Source organism: Heterocephalus glaber, unplaced genomic scaffold, assembly GCF_053883595.1.
Source record: "Heterocephalus glaber isolate CG9 unplaced genomic scaffold, H.glaber_assembly_v1.0 deba00001472, whole genome shotgun sequence".
Classification (NCBI taxonomy): domain Eukaryota; kingdom Metazoa; phylum Chordata; class Mammalia; order Rodentia; family Bathyergidae; genus Heterocephalus; species Heterocephalus glaber.
In genome coordinates, this window is record NW_028258315.1 from 14984158 (window position 1) to 15003950 (window position 19793).

At 42.5% G+C, this 19793-nt stretch overlaps 1 protein-coding gene across 1 annotated transcript in view; it reads right to left on the reverse strand.

The window, feature by feature from the left end:
* Positions 1 to 19793, reverse strand: part of LOC147826206 (uncharacterized) — a 39058-nt gene that overhangs the window by 12276 nt on the left and 6989 nt on the right. The window contains exon 3 of the mRNA XM_087181685.1: positions 8535 to 8572. Within this exon, the coding sequence (XP_087037811.1) occupies positions 8535 to 8572 (38 nt within the window). The remainder of the gene's footprint in view (positions 1 to 8534; positions 8573 to 19793) is intronic.

Below are 19793 nucleotides of genomic sequence, written 5' to 3' on the forward strand. Positions count from 1 at the left end.
CTCTGTTTGTGTGACTTCCTTTGTTCTGTAAACTGAAAGGTCTATAAGGGTTTGTGTTGCCCACCAACAGGGTATGAATCATCCCTTCCTTCTGTGTTTTATACATGCTTTTATGGCTGTACATGTCACAATAGGACTAAACGAATTACTCATTCCCATGCTTATCTTCCCTGTTAGGGAATGCCAGTGACTTCAGTTTTTCCATCCACCTAAAGACTTGAAGGGTTTTTGCTTGCTGGGTGAAAACGAGAATGGTATTAATGTTAAAGCTTAGAAAGCATCTAATATACTATAATATATTCTACTATACTATAATGTAATCTATAATATCTCATTCTTGTACAGTGAAACTGAGGCGCAGGAAATTGAGTCAAGGGCAAATCCCACTCTAGAATTAGATCTTATTACAGCAGACATTAGAGATGCCTGCTGGCTTTGGAATCATGTTAATCTGTGCTTAAAGCCAGGCTCTTCCTCTGGTAGCTGTACCTTGTTAGTGATCCTTTCCAACCTCTGTTTTTTCATTGGTAGAAAGAGCATCCTATTACACTAACAGTTACTTTAGAAGGTTGTTAAAGTGACAAATGAAATAATACCTGCAAAAGTGCCTACTGTGACCCTTAACACCTTGATAAATGGTGGCTCACTCACTTTCTGGCAGTCTTCTCTCTCCTATGTCTGTTCACTCCCCTATAAATATTGAAGAGTTCAGTACTCTTCTCACTACCTCTGTGAGTTTCCTAACATTTAATTGCCCGAGGTAGTGGTTTAGTATTTTGCTGTGGGGTCAGCATTTTCCAGGTGGCACATGGATTAGCTGAATGGTTACCTCTAAGAGGGCAATGAAAGTTTCCCATCTTGTTCCACTGAAACCAAAATGAAGTAACAGGTGCTGGGCCACATTAGGAAACCTGGAATTGAATGCTTCTTGTTTGTTGAGTGGCCTTTGAAATTTCTTGTCAATTTGGAGTTATGTATGGGAGGCAGAACAGTGCCGTGGTGCAGAGCACACACTTCAGGTTAAGCAAACATGGCTTATTAGTTTTACAGAGTTGGACAAGTTGCTCTGGTCTCTGTGCCTCAATTTACTCATTTGTAAAACAGGAATAGAAATAATATCTTCCTTAGGGGTGTTCTAAAGATTTAATGAGATTGTTTACATGGAAGACCTGACATTGATGGCCAGTCAGTAATGGGGGTTATCATTGCTGTTACTGTCATCTCCTGCATTATAATCTGACTCAGAAATCAGTCACATACACTCAAAAGTTCAGTGGGAAAAAGTCCCTTCATAGTACTCTTAACTGTTTAGATTTGTCACTGGTTTAGTGACCCTGAAATTAGGGTATTTTCATCATTTGCAATTACTTTGAACTGTGCTGGTGTGTAATGAACAGAGAGAAATTTGATACTGTGACCTGTCACTGCAAATTATAATCCATTTGGACAAAAGACAAATGACGTTTTGCTGGATGGAAAGCTGGACCTGGAATCAGCAAAACTGGGTTCCAATCTCCACTCTGCCATTAACAAATTATGTGATATTTAGCAAATTGTCATTGGTTTTGCTTCAGTATTTCTCTGAAATATGAAGTGATTGGACTAGATGTGTTTTAAAGAATTTTACAGCAGCAACAACCATTCATATACTCATAGAACAGATTAAACTGTTTGGGGTGGTGGAAATGCAGAAGTGAACATGACGAACAAGTCTTGTGCTCCTGGGGATACATTCCAGTGGGGAGACAGATGTAAACAGAACACGTAAGAAGAAATCATATCTAGGCAGTCAGATGGTGATTGAGGTCATGGAAAAACACAGCTAGGACAGGGAGAGAAAGTACTAGTAGGTATTGGGGAATTGGCTGTACTTTTATCTAATTAATTTAAAAAATTTGAGGTTTGAACCAGGGACTTTGCACTGAGCTACATCCCCAGCACCCCTCCCCCTTTTTCTTCGTTTTTTTAATATTTTAAGTCAGAGTCTTGATAAGTCACTTCATATTCTGGGCTAGGCTCAATCTTGGAATCCTCCTGCCTCTGCCTCCCGGAGTTCTGGGATTACAGGTGTGAATTAGGTGTAATTTTATGTATGTACGTATGTGTGTGTGTGTATGTATGCATGTATGTATGTATTTTTGAAGCGCTGGGTATTGAACCCAGGGCCTTTGTGCTGAGCAATGGTTTTCTAATCCTCACGAATCCTTTTCTAAAAATTTAAATTTTGGGGCAAGGTCTCACTAAGTTGCTTAGTTACCCAGGCTGGGCTAAAATTTGCAGTCTTCTTGCCTCAGCCTCTAAAAGTTGTGGGATTACAGACATGTGCCACTATGACTGGCTGCATTGGCGGTAATTTTAAATGGCATGGTCAGGAAGGGCCTCATATAGAAGGTGACATTTCAGCAAGGCGTTAGGAGGTAGTAAGGAAGACAGCCATCCATTTGGTTGCTAGGAGGAATGCCTCCTACCTGGATAAAATAGTAAAGCTATTCAGAGGGGAGGATGGTTGGCATAGTTGAAGTAATAGTGAAGAAGGGAGCATAACAGAGAAGACTCAAAGAAGGAGAGAGGAGAGATGGGAACAGAGAGTGGCTTAGGGAAGGCCAGACCCTGAAGGGCTCTGGAGCCATTTTCCAGATTCTAGCTTTCGCTGTCAGTGAAATGGCAGTCATTGAGGGGTTGAGTAGAGGAGTGATTTGTTCTGACTTATGTTTTAAAGAGATTCCTCTGGCTGCTATGTAGAATTTAGTCTAAGAGTGAGCAAGCAGAACAATCAGAAATGATGGTGGCTTGGGCCAGTGTGGGCAGTGAGGTAGTGAGAAGAGGTAAGCCTTGGAAATATTTTGAAGGTAGAGCTGGCAAGATTTGCTATAGGACTATGAGTTGGCGGTGGTGGTGGCAGGGAGTGTGGGTATCAAGAGTTCTTGGCCTGAGCAACTGGATGGATGCAGTTGACATTGATTAAGACAGGCAGTGGGGAGAAGATGGGGAGTTTGATTTGGGGAAAATTACATTTCAGATACCCATTAGGCATCCCAGTAGTCAGCTGATGAATGAGTGCAGAGTCAAGCAGAGAGAGCTCAGTCTAGGAGTTGTCAGTATATAGATGATATTTACATCTAAGAGACTGGATGCAAGCACCACAAGAGTGGTCATAGAGAAGGATAGAAGTCCAAATCCAGTCTTGAGATCTACAGTGGGAAAAAGGGTAAAGGAGATATGAAACCAACAAAGTTTCCCCAAAAGTGGTTGGCCTCTGAGATAGGAAATCCAAAAGAGTGTGGTGTCCAGGAAGCCAGATGAGGAAGGTATTACGGGCTGTGACTCTATGATATATAAAACAGTCTGAAGAAAGGAATAGGTGGCTGTGAGATATTCATGCATCAGCAAGTATTAGAAACCATTGTTGCCTGAGGTTCCTGAAAGCATAGGGCAGGGCTGGGTTAGCTCAGGTTAGGAGGAGGATCTAAGTGGAAGTGGTTTATGGATTTACGGTTAGGCCTTTTCTAAGGGACTGACAGACTGTGGTCCTATAATGAAGTATGAATAAAAGACCAAAAGAGAATTTGATGAAAGAGAAAAGAGTTATCATTTTGGATCAAAATTCATCTCAACCACAAGCTATGAAATACTATTCTTGTGTTTTTTTACATAAACTCTTAAGTACTTTTGGTGAAGAGTGTTGAGGGGTAATACCCAGTCTGAAGAATTCCCCAGGTTATTCAGAAATTCTGAGTTTTAAATTGTTTCTTTTAGAAGGGCGTCTGAAGATGAAAGTTAGCCCCTGTCCCTTTCAGCAGTGAATTATGTTGGCCTTTCTTAATATTACCTCATTTTTAAGAAATGGAAACTCTTTCACAATGTTTAATGGGCTCCTCACATGTTATTTCATGGGCCATTAACATGACTGTATAATAAAATTGATGTTTAAAATTCCCCACTTATTCCTTGTACGGTGTGAATATGCAGTGACCCTGATTAATCTGTGACAGAAAAGAGCAGGAGCAAAGCCATCTGACAGGAAGTAAGAATGCTGAGAAAACACAGGAAGTGGCGCCCTCCCTGCCTATTTGGGAGAAAGTAAGTCATCATCACAATCGCTATCGTTTATGTTTTATAGTCATCTTCTTCTTAGTCTTCACACAAATCTGATGAAACAATATTGTCCCTGCTCTGAGAGAGACTTCTGGTTAATTTAGATTTCTTAGGTCCCTCTGTCAGAAGGGGTATGTTAGGGACTGAGTTCTCCCCCCAAAAGTCACATGCTGAAGTCCTAACCCTCAGTACTTTAGCATGTGATGAATTTAAATATGGGAACTTTAAAGAGAGAAAGTTTAAGTGGGTCATATCTTGAGGCCCTCATTGAGTATTCTGTGTCCTTATTAGGAGAGGATGAGACACTGGGGAGGTGTGCATACAGAAGAGATGCAAGATGCAGGCCATCTGTAAGCCAAGAAGGGAGGCCTCAGGAGAAGCCAAGCCTTCCAACACCATGATCTTGGAATTCCAACCTCCAGAACTGTGAGAAATCACAGTTTCTGTTATTTAAGACACCCAGTTTGTGATGTTTGCTATGGCAGCCCAAACAGAATAGGACAGAATGTAATCAGGTCTTCAGCAGATGTATTTTGGAGCACTTCTTATGAAATTGGTCCCCTTCATCATCTACAAAAGGGGAGGGCCAGCGTGGTCACATCTGGGTCACATGACTCTTCTCTCCCTGCCCATAGTTATAGACCAGGAGTGGATGACGGGCTCACAGCAATTGAATCTCTGTGCTGAGAGTTTGTAATTGGAGAACTGCAAAGTGGAGGTCAAGGACCTGAATGCCACAGAATCTTGAGGCCATGTATTGGCTGTGAAGTACAGCTTGGCCTTCCACTGAGAATGCAGGAGATTCATAGAAAGATAAAGTCACTGTGTAACTCCATTATCACCAGGGAGATGAAAGAAGCTGCCTAGAGATGTCGGGTTCCTAGAAGATCCTGTTCTACCTCCTGCCATGGAATTTCTGGGAGCACCTTCATATCCTTCCAACAAATCTCCATTCACTTGCTTAGTTTTAGTGGTTTTCCCCTGCTTGCAGCCAAACAGATCAATCTCCATGCTCATGTTTCTGGTGTGCCAGGGGCCATCTGAAGAAATCCATCATCCCTGACAGCCCAGTGGCATTCCTGAATATACAGGATCTCCCTCATTCAATAATATATCTTTGTCAATTTTTGAAAATATGTAAGCGGTACCATATTATTAGGGTTCTCCCGAAAAACAGAAACAAGAGATCATACATATAAAAGGAAATTTATTTCAAGGACTTGGCTTGTGCAGTTATGGGAGCAGGCAAGTCTGGAATTAATGTGGAGGCTGACAGTCTGGGAACTTTCCAGCAGGTGCTAATGTTGCTGTATTAGATAGAATTTCTTCTTCCTCAGGGAATCTTCAGTTTTGCTCTTAAGGCCTTTCATTTGGGGAGATGAAGCCTATCCACGTTATCAAGGGTAAAGTCTTTTTACTTAAATTCAGCTAATTGTAGATATTGGCCACTTCTATAAAACACCCTCAGAGCAACTAAATTAATATTTGCATAAATAACTGGGTCCCATAGCCCAGCCCACTTGCTACATAAAACTGACTATCATAGGTGCACATGATCTTCTGGTTCTGAGGACCAAAGAAAGTAGGCTAGAAACAAAATGATTGGCAGCCCCTGCCATTCACATGTCACCATCCAGGATGCAAACTTGGATCATCACAGGAAAGAGACCAGAGGGCTGAGCATACTTCATAGATTAGGGGAAGATTCATTAAGAGGCTCAAATGGAAACTAGACCTTAAAGGATCTGTAGAATTTTGATGTAAGAAGAGGGATGGGGAATACCCCAAGTGCTTGAAAATGTAGGTTGCGGGCCAGAGCATGCACTTTCTTAAAAGCAGGACCAGTTTGAATCTGAGTCAGGAGGCAGCAGTTTATGCTCGGAGTTTTCAAGAAGGCAAGAGGTATGCTGCGAGCTGTGCTTTGGAGCACCTCGGAGGGGTGAGGCTGGGATGGAGTCAGCAAACCATCGTTAGGCTGTGGTAAGGTTTGGGATTAGATATGACTACAGCCTGAGCTGTGGTGATTGAAGTGGGACTGGAAAAGAGAAGATGTGGACCAAAGAAGCATGACTCAGATAGCATCCTCTCCACTGGGTGATGAGGGTACCCAGGGTTCTGAAGCCAAATGGCTGAATGAATGGTAGAGCCAGCCACCAACACCCACAGCCAGGGTGAGGAATTTTAGACTCCTGCCTCTCACAGTGTTCTGACCCACTGAGGTTCATTCTCCCCTGCTTTGCCCAGGTTCTGTTTCCCCAGTACATCTCCACTAACCATCTCTCAGTTAGCCCTTCAGTAACACATCAGGATCAGGAGAAGATCCTGGTTTTGTGGAGCCTGAAGCTTAGACTGCTTGAGTGGTCCTCTTTAAGAAAAATAAGACAAAATTAGAAACAGGATCTTGACAGAAGTCTGAGCAACTGTGGAGCCCTAAAGCTTCATACTTCTATTATTCGGGTTCTAGAAAGTCTACCTCTGAACACCACATCAGTTAGCAAATATGTCCACTCACCTAAGCTCACGTTCATTTGGAAATTCTCTATTTTTCTCTTGAAGGAAAGCTCCTGAAAAACAAATGGCTACAATTTTGGTCTAAAAACTACAGACTTTCCTGCTTATAATCAGACCTTGAGGCAGACTTCCAGAACTTGAAATTTCCCGAGCCTTACAAGAGGGATGTGGAATGGCTACAAAGGACCACTGGGCATAGGGGGCCAGGAGGAAGATGCAGAATGAGGGACTAACAGCTGAAGACCCATAGCAGCAGTCAACAGTGGCAAGAAACATCAGTGAGAAAAACGATAAGAAGAGGCAGAGGGTAAGGGAAATCTTAAGAGGCAGAGAAAACAGAAAGCAATTTGGTTCACCTAAATTTGGTCAGGATAATATTTTCTGCAGTTAGGCAGAAGATGAAGCTTGTGAAATTATGCTTAAGTTTAGTTACAGCATTTTTTTTAAAAAAGGTACCATTTATTGCTCACCCAAGTATAAAATTTGTACCTGCTCTTTGTGGTGGTAAAGATGACGCCTTAACTGGTGTTTCTCCCTGACTCTGCCCGCCCTTCTGCCTGCTCTTCCTTCCTTCCTTCCTTCCTTCCTTCCTTCCTTCTTTCACCACTAATCAAACTCAGGTCCTCATGCTTGCTAGGCAGGTGGTGCCCTGCTGAGCTGCATCGTCAGCTTGAGGCTCTGGCTCTGTCTACAGATTGTTCTGGTTGTCTCATCTGGTTTGATCACTGGTTTCCAGAACTCTGGTTTAATGTACATTGTGCACTACCACTGAGTTGAATATTGAGGGGTCAGAGACATAGCTAGTAAGACTCTTTCACTTCAGGAAACAAGTTGGGAAATGTATTAGTTTTCCATTGTAGTGAAATATTAAGATAATTGACTTATAAGAGGAAAGGTTTATTTTTTCCCCTTAGATTCTTTTATTGGTACATTTTAGGTATACAATACATTTACATGTATCATTGGGTACTTGTACCTTTACATGATATATCTTTGTTCTTATTTTTTCCCCATTTCCTGTCCTCCCTTCACCCCCTCCACCCTTAAGGAAAAATGGAAACAAAGTCTTAGGAAAGGTTTATTTTGTCTCACAGTTTTGGAGGTTCTAGTCTAAGATTATGCAAACCCCCTGCTTTGAGCCAGTGTTGTGGATGCTGGAGTGCAATGGTATAGAGCGCATGTGAAGTAAACAGCTCATGTCATGGCCAGGAAGCAAAAGAGAACAAGGAAGAGGCCAGGCCAGGGTTCCACAGTTTCCTTCAAGACTCACCTTTAGTGATCTAAGAATCTCCAAGTAGGCCTCACTTTGTAAAGATTCACCACCTCCCAATAAAGCCACCCTGAGGACCAAGCCTTTGACGTACATTCAACATCCAAAGTATAACAGGAAGTCAAGGTAACTTTCATAAAATAGGAAACAATACAAGCCTGAAATACTAAGGCGAGAGAGTGTAAGTGCCATTGGAATTCAGAAGACAGTGGTGAATGGGGATTGAAATGGCCTAAGCCCTTGCTACTCAAACTGTCCCTGGGCCAGCAGCATTAGCCTGACTGGGAAGTTGTAAGAGTTGCAAAATCTCAGGTCTATTTGGATTTCCATGGATTAGAATCTACATTTTAACAGCATCTTCATTTGTTGTATACACCTTAAAGTTTGGGAATCACTGCTTTAAGACACTCAGTTCATAAATTTAAGCAATGGGCAAGATACGGAGAAGCTTAGTGTTTATTAATGTTAAATGTCTTTAGATCAGTAGTTCTAGCTCAGATTTAACAAATGGAATCATCCGTGTTGCCTTGGCATTGAAAGACTTCTAATTTGTAAGAGAAAGCCTGGATAAAATGTGAGGGGGAAGAAGGTGGAATTCCAAATAGTAATATCATTTAGAAGAACTATTTATGTAGATAAGAAAGATGAAAATACTCACAAGAATAAACTCTTCCTCCTTTTCTGAAGGCAAGACTCCTGTGGGAAAGCATACATATAAATGTACGTATGTGTGTACATATAAAATCATCTTGCTTGGAATTTGTAACCCCAAAAATATTCTTGTTAGGATATATACATGTATACCCACACATATGGAGCCTTCTTGGAAAATCTGCACATCTTGAATCTAATTTCATTTTTCACTGTTTTGCAGTGCTGGGCATTGAACCAAGGACCTCTAGCATGCTAGGCAAAAAATACATCCTCAGGTATTTAAACAAATCATTGTTCAATAAATTAGTAATGATATTACAAAGATGAGCAGTAGAGATTCTTGACAAGGTGAAAAGATGAACTTGGACACAAATGTTGAGGGAAATGGGAAGTGATGGTTTGACGTGTATTTAGACCAGGGTTGGCAAGTATTTGCTGTAAGGACTAGATAAATATTTTAGGTTTTGTGGGCCATACTGTCTGAGCCTCACCCTCAGCCTACTAATCTTGTTTATATGGAATGTGGCAGTTCATCTCAAAGACTTGCATGAGAAGAAATACTTCTCACAGTTAACTAATAGGCATCTAACTCCTGAAGTCTTGTACAGCATGGATTCTTTTGTTTGGCAGAAGAACATAAAATTTTTATCTTTTTCTTATCTGCCTTTGGCCAAAGGAAAGTAAAAATATGGACAATTTCGGTAGCTACTTAAACATTTAAAGAGGCTCTTATTTATTGGGCCCATATCAAGTCACCTCCCTCCATAGCTGTCTGAGCTTGCTCCTCAGCTTCCTTCTTGCCCACCCCCCCCCGCCCCATCTCCAGCTCCATCTCCATCTTTGTTCTCATCTCCCCCCTCCATTTGGTCTCCCACTGTGGCTTCTTGACCGTCTCTAATGCAGTCACACTGTCCCACACACATACTGAAGTCTCTCACCTCCTGTCTTTGTTCATGCTCTACTTGTTTTTTCCACTGGGACTGATCTTTCCTTTGGTTCTTTGAATCTCAAATGTTATATTCTCAGGTGCTAGAAGTTAATCCGCATCTGGACCTGAAGGCATTTCTTCTGTGCCTCTCTAATGCTTCATGGAACATTTTTTTTTCCCAGTGCTGGGCATTGAGCCCAGGGTCCTGTACATGCTAGGCAAGTTCTCTACCATTGCACTACATCCCTAGCCAAGGACTCCCAAACTCTGCTTTGAATGTCCTGGCAGACTGTAAACTCCTTGAAAGCAAGGATTTTTGCTTTATTTAGCCTTAATATCTCACACACCCTCTACAAAGAATAGATCCTCAGGTATTTAAACAAATCATTGTTCAATAAATTAATAATGATATTACAAAGATGAGCAGTAGAGATTCTCGACAAGGTGAAAAGATGAACTTGGACACAAATGTTGAGGGAAGTGGGAGGTGGTTTGATATGTATTTAGACCAGGGTTGGCAAGTATTTGCTGTAAGGACTAGATAGTAAATATTTTAGGTTTTGTGGGCCATACTATCTCTGTCTCAGCCAATCAACTCTGCCCTTGTAGTGTGAATAGTCATAGATAAAATGTAAGTGATGAGTGTGGCTGTGTTCCAATACTACTTTATTTATGGACATTGAATTTCATGTAATTTCATGGAATATTATTCTTTTAAAATTTTTCTTTGGGCATCTAAAACTTTAAAACTATCATTAGCTCACAGGCAGCAGAAAAATGGGGTGGATGGATTTGGCCAGAGTTTGCCAACCCCTTATTTAGGACAATAATTAAAATGTTGCAATTAAAGAAGATTCACATCAAAGTTTTTATGTTGGTCAAAGGACAGTGATTGAGTAAATTATAGTACAATTAATTGAGAAATTCTTTACAGCCAATTAAAATAGTACAAAGATTATGTAGCAACATAGAAAATGCTATGATAAATTGCAAGTTGAAAAGGCAGATTCCAAAATTATGTCTACTCGATTCTAACTATGTTGAATGAATCTTGAATAAACTCTGTGCAAATTATGTATGCACAAGGATTGAAAGGGAAAATGAAAGCAGTTTGATTTGTATGAAGTTGCGACTGTGGGTAATTTGTTTTTACTTAAATGTGAATATCAAGCTTCCTTCTAATTCTCAGATTCTATGCTGCCATTACCACAGACATTAAGGTCAGACTATTCATCAAGCAAGCCCCCTTCACAGACAAGGAGGAAGAGGACATAATTTGGGTTGGTCAGACAGAGGTCAGGAGAATTTTAAGTAGTGTTTCAATTAATCACTGCTATGTGATTAAAAACCCTACACTTAGTGTCCTAAAACAACACCATTTCATCTGTTTTGCTCATGGATTCTGTGGGTCATAAATTCAGTGAGGGCCAAGTAGTAATGGCATGTCCATACTCTGCGATGTTCAGGAATCCCTGAGTGGACTACAGGTGTCTTGCAGGGCTGGGTGCTGGAGGATCTACCAGGATGGCTTCTTCATTTCTATTAGCATCTGGGCAAGGATATCTTTTGTAAGGCTGTCAACATAAAGTAAATAAACCGGGTGGCTTAAAACAACAGAAGCTTAACTGTCTCACTTCTATAGACTGGAGGTCTGAGAAGAGGTACTAGCAGGGATGTGAGGGAGAGTGTGTTCCACACCTCCCTCCTATCTTCTTTGCAATCTTTGACATTCCTTGGCTTGTAGAAGCAGCACCCAAGTCTCCCTTCATCTCCACATATTGTTCTCTCTGTGTATCTATCTCTGCATTCAAATTTCCCCCTTTTATGGGGATGCCAGTCATACCGGATTACGGTCTGCTCTAAAGACTTCATCTTCCCTTCATTATCTGCAAAGACCCTGTGTCCAGAGAAGCCCACATTCACAGGTCCTGAGGATTAGGATTTCAGCATTTTGGGGAGCTGGGCCTAGCTGGGACTATCGGCCACTGTGCCTACCCGGGCCTCTCCACTTGTCATGCAGCTGGGTTCTGAAGGGAGCAGCCCCAAAGCAGGCACTGTAAGTGAACTCGGTAGAAGCTGCATGGCTCTTGATGTACTATCTTTGGAAGTCATACTCAGTGGGTAGAGCAGTCATGAAGGGCCCAGTTTCAAGATGAAGAACATAGACCTCCCCTCCGCATGGGAGGAACATCAGAGAATTTGCAGCCATTTAAAAAAATAGACTTCCGTTTGTAGAGTAGTTTTAGGTGGACACCAAAATTGAGAGGAAGTACAAAGATGTCCATATTCTTCCTGTCCCCACACATGCACAGCCTCATCTGTTATCAAGACCCCCACCAGAATGGCACATTTGTTACATCTGATGAACCTACATGACACTGTTATTCCCCAAAGTGTATAGGTGATATTAGGCCTCACTCTTTTTTTTCTTTCTGCAATGCTGTTCTGCTGAGCCATGCTTGCAGCTCCAGGGCTCACTCTTAATGTTGTACATTAATGTACATCTTGTCCATGTATAATGACATGCATTCACCATTATAGTTACACACAGAGTAGTTTCACTGCCCTTAAAACCTTCTGTTTGTAGTCATTCTTAAAAACCACCACAAATAGGTTTTGAACCCAAGGTTTATGGACCCACTAGGTATCTGTAGTTGGTTTCTGAAGCATCTGCAAAACCACAGAAGCCTCCAGTGTGCTGTCTTGAGCCCACATCCTTTTTCTGCAGCATTGGTCCTGTGCGTCTATTCTATGCTCTAAAGGGTTTATGACCTGCAAATGGTTTGGAAGTATTAGAATATTGGGTCCATCTGCGGCTTCCAAACACAATATGGCTTGTCTTCCTTTTTCTAACTCAGATTAAATGTTTCCTGTCTCTAGCTTGGCATGAGAGGTGGCCTCCTTCCCCAAGGCAGCTCCTGCCATCTGCCAAATGGTGTTGTTTTGTGATGCCAGTGTCCTTGAAACCATGTAACAGCCTTAGAGTGGTCCCAGAATGCTCTAGCTCCTCAGATGACAGGATGGAATTGAAAAGTCGCCTATTCTGGCTCCCCAGACCTGGGAGGTCTGTGGTACTCCTCACTTACCCCACAGCAGGACTAGAGAACCAATGTGCCGCAGCAGTCAGCCCCTTCTCTTCTCCTTCGAGCTTCTGTATTCTTTATGTGCCCATCTGTTTCTTCCACTAGCTAGCAAACTCCTCTGAGAGCAAGCATCTGGCTTATTCCTCTTTATATTAATATTTAGTACCATGGCTTGCATGATAGTACTAAAAGTGATTGGTGCATTAAAAACATCAAAGCTGAGCTGCAGAAAGTTAGCATAGATCCCTGAGGACTGTGGTACCAGCTTTGGTCACAAAGGTGCTGGTGATTCATGCAATTAGAACCGAGCCTCAAGGGCTCACGGTGCCAGGAAACTGTCCTTTGGGGAAAGGTGCCACATACGAGCAGGAATCGCAGAAGGCCAAGATATAAATGAGATTTGAGAGGTGGGGGATTTGGGTAGTGGAACTTGGGTTCTAAGCCTAGCTCCGTTGCAGATAATCTGTGGGACACTGCCTAAGGCATTTCTGAAGGGGTTAGTGAGAGCCGAGTGTGAATTGTGGCTTCCTATGTATTAACAGTGAATGAGGCACCTGGCGTATAGGGTAAATGTCAGGCCCTAAAGCCAGACTACCTGGGTTGGTATCAGGCTCATCCTCTTACTGCCTGTCTGACCTTGAGCAATAATAAGCTTCCCAGAGCCTTAGCTGCCTTTTCTGTAAAGTGCCTACTTCATGAAATCAGTCTCCACTGAATGCTCACCATGCATCGTGCCAGGCACTGATGTGAGTGCTTAGCACGCACTTCCTCTTTTAGTCCTCATAGCCTTGCACATTAGGTCAAGCATACAGACAGGATAACTTGCCCACAGTCACTCCACTCTGAAAGGAACAGCTGAGATTTGAATCAGGCAGTCTGGCTTCTGGAGTCTGTACCCTTGACCACTGCATTACCATACAGTGACAAGATCACTTAAATTGCTTAGTGGATGGCAAGAGTTCAACAAATATTCGTTCACTGGCCCCGGTGAAATAGACTTAGGGGACCAACACTTCTCCTTGGTTGCTGAGTCCATATTCCTTGGTGTTTTCTAGCTTGCCTAGTGCTTTGATGAAAAATATAACTTATTTATTTATTTGGTACTAAGAATTGAATCCAGGGCTTTCACACTAAGCTATAGCCAGCCCTTTTAAATTTTTTTAAAAATATTGAGAGTCTCACTAACTTGCTCAGGCTAGGCTTGAACTTGCAGTCCTCTTGCTTTAGTTTCCCAGAGTAGTGGAATTACAGGCGTGCGCTCCCATACCCCACCGAAAATATATGGTTCATTAATCTCTGCAAGAACTTTAGAATCCCCACCACTCTTGTATAGGCTACTTCGGGAAATTCTGCAAGGGAAATAGTGAAGTACTGGGGCAGAAATGATAATTGATTCCACTCCAGTTTCAGTTCCTATACCAGGAAGAAAGTCATTCTTCATGCAGCATATAAACCTTGCAGAAACATAATACCAATTTGTATTTAATCTGTGCTTGGGATATGCCGCCTCTTGTGAATGTGTGACAGCTGGTGTCCTGTTCTTACATGCTTATGAAGATCAATACTCTCTGCCTCAGACTTTCGACTGCTATATGCAATTAGCATGTCTGACTTATTATTTATGGCACAGATGCCAAACATCAGGTCACAAAACATTTCTTTGTCGCTTCTGCAGTTGTTGATCCTGTTGGAGTTCAAGTCTATCTGACAATTTTCCAGCTTGATTTTTGATTCTGTGGGAAGATTCAGAGATCATGATATTCTGAGTCTTCTCCCCTCCCATTTCTATCAGGTGGTGACCAGGGCCTATGTGTTGAAGATGGGGAGTGGTTGTTAGTGTGGTGGAGAAAGTGGATCTAGTTCATAGTAGATTTTGTAGTAATGGGCTTAATCTGGGACAGGCCGGGCACTATTGTTGAATATATACCTACTCTGTTCAGGCATCAAGTTAGGAGTTTTCCAGGTCGAATATGAATAGACACAAAGCTCTTGATAGATCAGCAGTTTGTGGGAGGCATTGGGGGAGCATTCATTGTTGGTCCATTGTGTTCCCAGGGGCTATTGCTAGCTTAACAAGTAATAACAACCCTAAACTCCTGCCTCTTATCTTTACCCCTTCTTCCCACGGGGATGGTGGTCCTTGAATTAACTGTTGTGTCCATGGTTTTTAGTGTAGGTTGAATAATAGCAGTACAAAGATATTGTTATAATCCCTGGCATTTGTAAATATTTATTTGGGAAAGAGATTATATTAGTCAATTTACCATTACTGTAACAAAATAAATGAGATAATTTATAAAGAGAAAAGTTTATTTTGGCTCACAGTTTTGGAAGTTTCAGTCTATGGCTGGCTGGACTCATTGCTTCTGGGCCTATGGCAAAGCTGCATATTGTGGTAGGGAGCACATAGAAAAGCTTCTCAAGTAATGGTTGCTGGGAAGCAAGAAGAGATAGGAAGAGATTGAATTCTCACTATTCCCTTTGACCTAAGATCTCCCTCTAGGTCCCTGCTTCTTAAATGTTCCATGACCACCTACTATTGCCATGGGTTGGGGATCAATCCTTTAACACATGGGCCTTTGGGGACACTTATTGGTCATTGACCCTGGTCACATCCTCCAACCTGGCTGGATTTCATTTGGACAAAGCTCATTGTGTGTGTGTGTGTGTGTGTGTGTGTGTGTGTGTGTGTGTGAGATACTGGGATTCAATCCAGGGTCTCATGCATATTAAACAAATACTCTCCCACTTAGTTACACCTCCAGTGCATTTGTTTTACTTTTTTTGATACAGGGTCTCATTAAGTTGCCTAAGTTGATCTTGAACTTTCAGTCCTTCTGCCTCAACCTTCTAAGTTGCTGGGATTACAAGTGTGCTCTGCCATGTCTGGGTAAAGCTCAACTATTGATCTTCATCCATCTGCTCCTAACTCTCACTTTGTTTCTGCTATATAGTCTGAATATTTGTGTTTCCACAAAATGCACCTTTAAATCCTAACCCCCAGGGTAATAGTATTTGTAGGTGGGCCTTTGAGAGATGATTAGGCCATGGGAGTAGGGCCTAATGAAGGGGTCAGTGCCCTTATAAAAAAGGCCCCAGAGAGCTGCATCACACCTTCCATCATGTGAAGAGACAGTGAGAAGACAGCCATCCATAAGCCAGGAGATGGCTTTTAACTAGACACCAAATCTTCCTTGACCTTGGAATTCTAGCCCTTGGAACTGAGAGAAAGAAATTTCTGTTGTTACAACTATGAGCGTAGGGATCTTGTTATACTAGCAAATGGACTAAGACAGTTGTGATGGTTAAGCTTGATTGTGTCAACTTGTTTGGGTTGGGGGCTGCCCAGGGGATTGATGGAGCACACTCCTGGGTGCGCCTGGGTGAATCATGGAGGTGTGATCTTGGATACACTATCTATCTATGTATCTGTCTGTCTGTCTGTCGCCTTGTTCTTCCTCTCTGGCACTGTTCCCCTGCTGTTTCCTGGACACTGTGAACTAAGCAGCTTTCTTTGCACTGCTACTCCTTTTTGGCAAGATGATTCTACCTTGGAGCCAGCTGAAAATGGACTGAATCTTCTTAAAATGGGAGCCAAAATCAAACCTCTCCTTTAAGCTGTGGGTGTTGGGTATTATGTCCAGCAGTGGGAAAGTGGACTAATATAACAGTTCTGAATTTGGGTACTGGAGAGAGAAATGTTATTTATCAATCCCTTTAAAGCCCCAAGCCAGTGTCTGGGGCTTGGATCTGTAGACTGGATGGAGAGAGATGGGATGTGTTGACATGGGTGAAAAGGTCCTTTTGGGAGGAAAAGCCAGGAGTGAAATTAGCAGTGAGAATTCTAAGCACAGCTGCCTGGGTTCAGATCTGAGTTCTGACCCTTCCCAGCTATGTGGCTATGGGCAGATTAGTGTTTCTCTCCTGCCCAATTTTCCCATTTGAAATGTAGAAATGAATATGAGCCTCTGCCCTCAGAGGTGTGAGGATTAAATAAATATATTCATCTACAGCACGTAGGACAGCTTAATCAATGAGACACATAGGAAGCTCCCAGTAGATGGAAGCAGTATACTATTCTCTAGAAAAATAGGAGAATGGAGAAGAGGTTGCCCATAGATGCAGATATAAGCTCTGTCCCTTCAGATGAGTGAGGGTAAAATTCAACAGCATTTAAATGTTGTGCCTGATCCATTGCTGAGATGACCAGTAACAACTTGAGGCCTCAGGAGGCTGAGGGAGCCACAGGGATTGGCAGGAGGTCACTGTTCTTTGAGTCATGAGTGGACAAGGCACAGCTTGGGCATTTGGCAGCACAGATAGGGGTCTTTGCCAACCTTGTGGACAGCAAACCATGGCATTACTTTTATGCTATACTTACTACTACAACAGCCCGCAAGAGTCAGGCTCTTTCATCTTCAGTATCTTAAAAGTACTGGGAAGGAGAATGAGCATTCATTCTTACAGTGCATAGTTACTGAGTGCCTGCTGTGTGCCTGGCTGTGGCAATGCAAGAGTGAATAAATCAGTTTCTGCTTCATGGTGTGTATTTTAATGATGAGAGAGAGACCATAAGCAAATAAAGGTAGGAGATATAAAAATAGTAATTCAGAGATGGTAAGGGAGATGGAGAAAAATAAAACAGGTAAAGGAGGAACGAGAAGGTGAGAGAAGGAAGGAATAGTTTTAAATAGGATGGTGCATTAGATTCCTAGCTCTGCTGTAGCTGATTACTGTAAACTTACTGCTTCATTTTACTTCTGAAGTCAAAAGTCCTAAAATAAGGGTGTTAGCAGGGCAATGTTCTTTCTGGAAGGTTTGTGGGAGATTCATTTTACTTGAGTTTTCCAGCTTCTAGGAGTCTCCTAGGTTTCTGGACTCCTGGCCCCATCTTCCATCTTCAAAGCTGGCAGTGTGGCATCATCACAGCTCCTTCTCTGACTCTTGGGTCTCCTGCCTCCCTGGGCCCTCTTGGATAATCCATGGTACTCCCGTCTCAAGAGCCTCAATTTAATTACAAGTACAAAGTGCCTTTACCATGTAAGATAACATACTTGTAACTTGTAGGAGTGAGGGCATGGGCATGTTTAGAGGGCCATTTTCTACCTCCTATGGCAGTCAGAGAGACCCCAGTGAGAAGTGACATTTGAGAGAGACAGGAGGTGCTAGGCAGCTAACCTGGAAAGAACAGACAGGGCCATTGAAGGGAAAGGTCTGCCTGGTATGACTGAGGAACAGCAAGGGCTGACCAGTTACAGAGTAATGAGGAAGGGAGGGTAGCAGGTGTCTTGATGAGGTTTAAGAGTGGCCCAATTGTGTATCAGTCTACCCATAATGAAGAAGGTGGAAGGCCTTGACTAATTTACTCCAGATCATCCAGGCATTAAGGAATATAGACCTCGTGTTTTAGTCAGCTATATATTGCTGCAACAAAACACCTGAGATAATCAACTTAAAAGGTTCATGGTTTCAGAGGTTTCATTCCATGATCACTTGGCTCTCTTACTTTTGCCTATGCTGAGGCACAGCGTCTTGGTGATGAGAGCCTAGCAAGGAAAACCATTTACCTCATGGCAGCCAGGAAGCAAGAAGGGGAGCAGGGTCAGGATTTCAATATCCTCCAGGTCAAGGGCACATTCTCAGGAACCTAACTAGGCCCCACCTCTTAAAGGTTTCACCATCTCCCAGTAGTGCCACAGACTGGTGACCAAGCCTTTATCACATGGACCTTTGGAAGGACATTCAAGATCCAAGCTGTAGCATCTGGGTTTGAAATCCATAGCCTTTGGACTCCAAAACTGACCTGCACTTCTGAGTGGGTGCGTCTCTGATCAAGGACTTTAGCCCCCACTGTCAATGTCATGTCCTCTCTGAAGCCTTCCTTACCTACCCAACTCTGAATTAGGTGTCTTTCCTGTGTGCACTTATACTAAATCCCACACTTATTCCTAGGAGACCTCTTTTCATACTGTAAATAATTGCTTGACTTGAGGATCTGTATCTTGCCCTTAATATCAGGACCATGTGCTATTTATCAGTGTACTCTTAGAGCAGAATGCATAGCAGGTACTCAGTGTTAGTTAAATGAATGAATGAAATTAGCAGTAGAAGTATAAACTCCCTCAGCAAGTTAATAGATGTGTCCCAGAAAAACCAAAGATCAGGAAATAGCACATATCATTAAAAAGGACACACACACACACAATGCATGCACAGCACTGCTCACAGGACAAGCTTTCCTGCTATAGGAAGTGGAGGGAGGGGGTCTTTGTGGACCAGGTTATTCCCTCCTAGCAGCAAGAAGCATCTTTCTTGGCCATGAGGAGTACCCACTGTCCAGGACTGAATATGCTTAAAATTAGGGGAGTAAGAGAAGCTTCAGGATCCCTTACTTCTGTGTTTGCTCCCCTCGCCTCTTCCTGGAGCAACATCCAAACCAAAGCCCAAGACATCGTGAAGATGCAACAGGCAGCAGTTCTATACAGGGGACTGAGGACACCACAGAGACATCTCAGGACCCTCCCTCCAGGCACCCTGTGATCTTCAAGTCTGTGTGCTGCTTGTTATGTTCTTAGTGTGATGCTGTTTTGATGGCAAGAGGAGTAAGAATGCTGTGAATAAAGTTACTCTTTTCTTCTGAAGCCTGTGAGAATCCTGTTTATTCCTCCAGGGACATTCAGAATCTGATTCCAAGAATGTGCCTTGAGATTATTAAAAGTCTTTCCAGAAAACACTGGTTCAGAGGAACTGCCACAATAGCGCACAGCTTTATGGGGCTGCAAGAATCCTGGCTTGAAGCAAAATCTTGGAGTATGGGGGTGAAGTTCCCGAGGAAAACAGAAAGCATGTTATAGAGGAGGCACCAAGGTAGTCTTTGCTAGTTCAGTGCAAGTTTGAACATGGAAACCAGTGGTTGATGGGAATCAGGGCCTTTAGGAAGGCCCTGCAGGTTTCCATTAGGCCCTTAAGGATGTGGATATAAAATGAGAAGAGGAGGGGTGGGGAAAGAAGAGACGCCAAGTAAAGTGACAAAGAAAAGCGAGTGAGGGATAAAGGAGAATGAGTTTTAAGAGCAAGAGAAGACTGAATAGCAGGAAGACAAGTTTGATCCTCTAGGGCACACTTACTAACTATTCTTCTCCCCAACTTTTTTTTTTAGCTCAATATGTGCACTTGTAAGAAGCAACTTACAAGTTGGGGGATTAACTTGGAACAAGGATATAGTCTTATATGTAAAGTGCTGTGCTTCTTT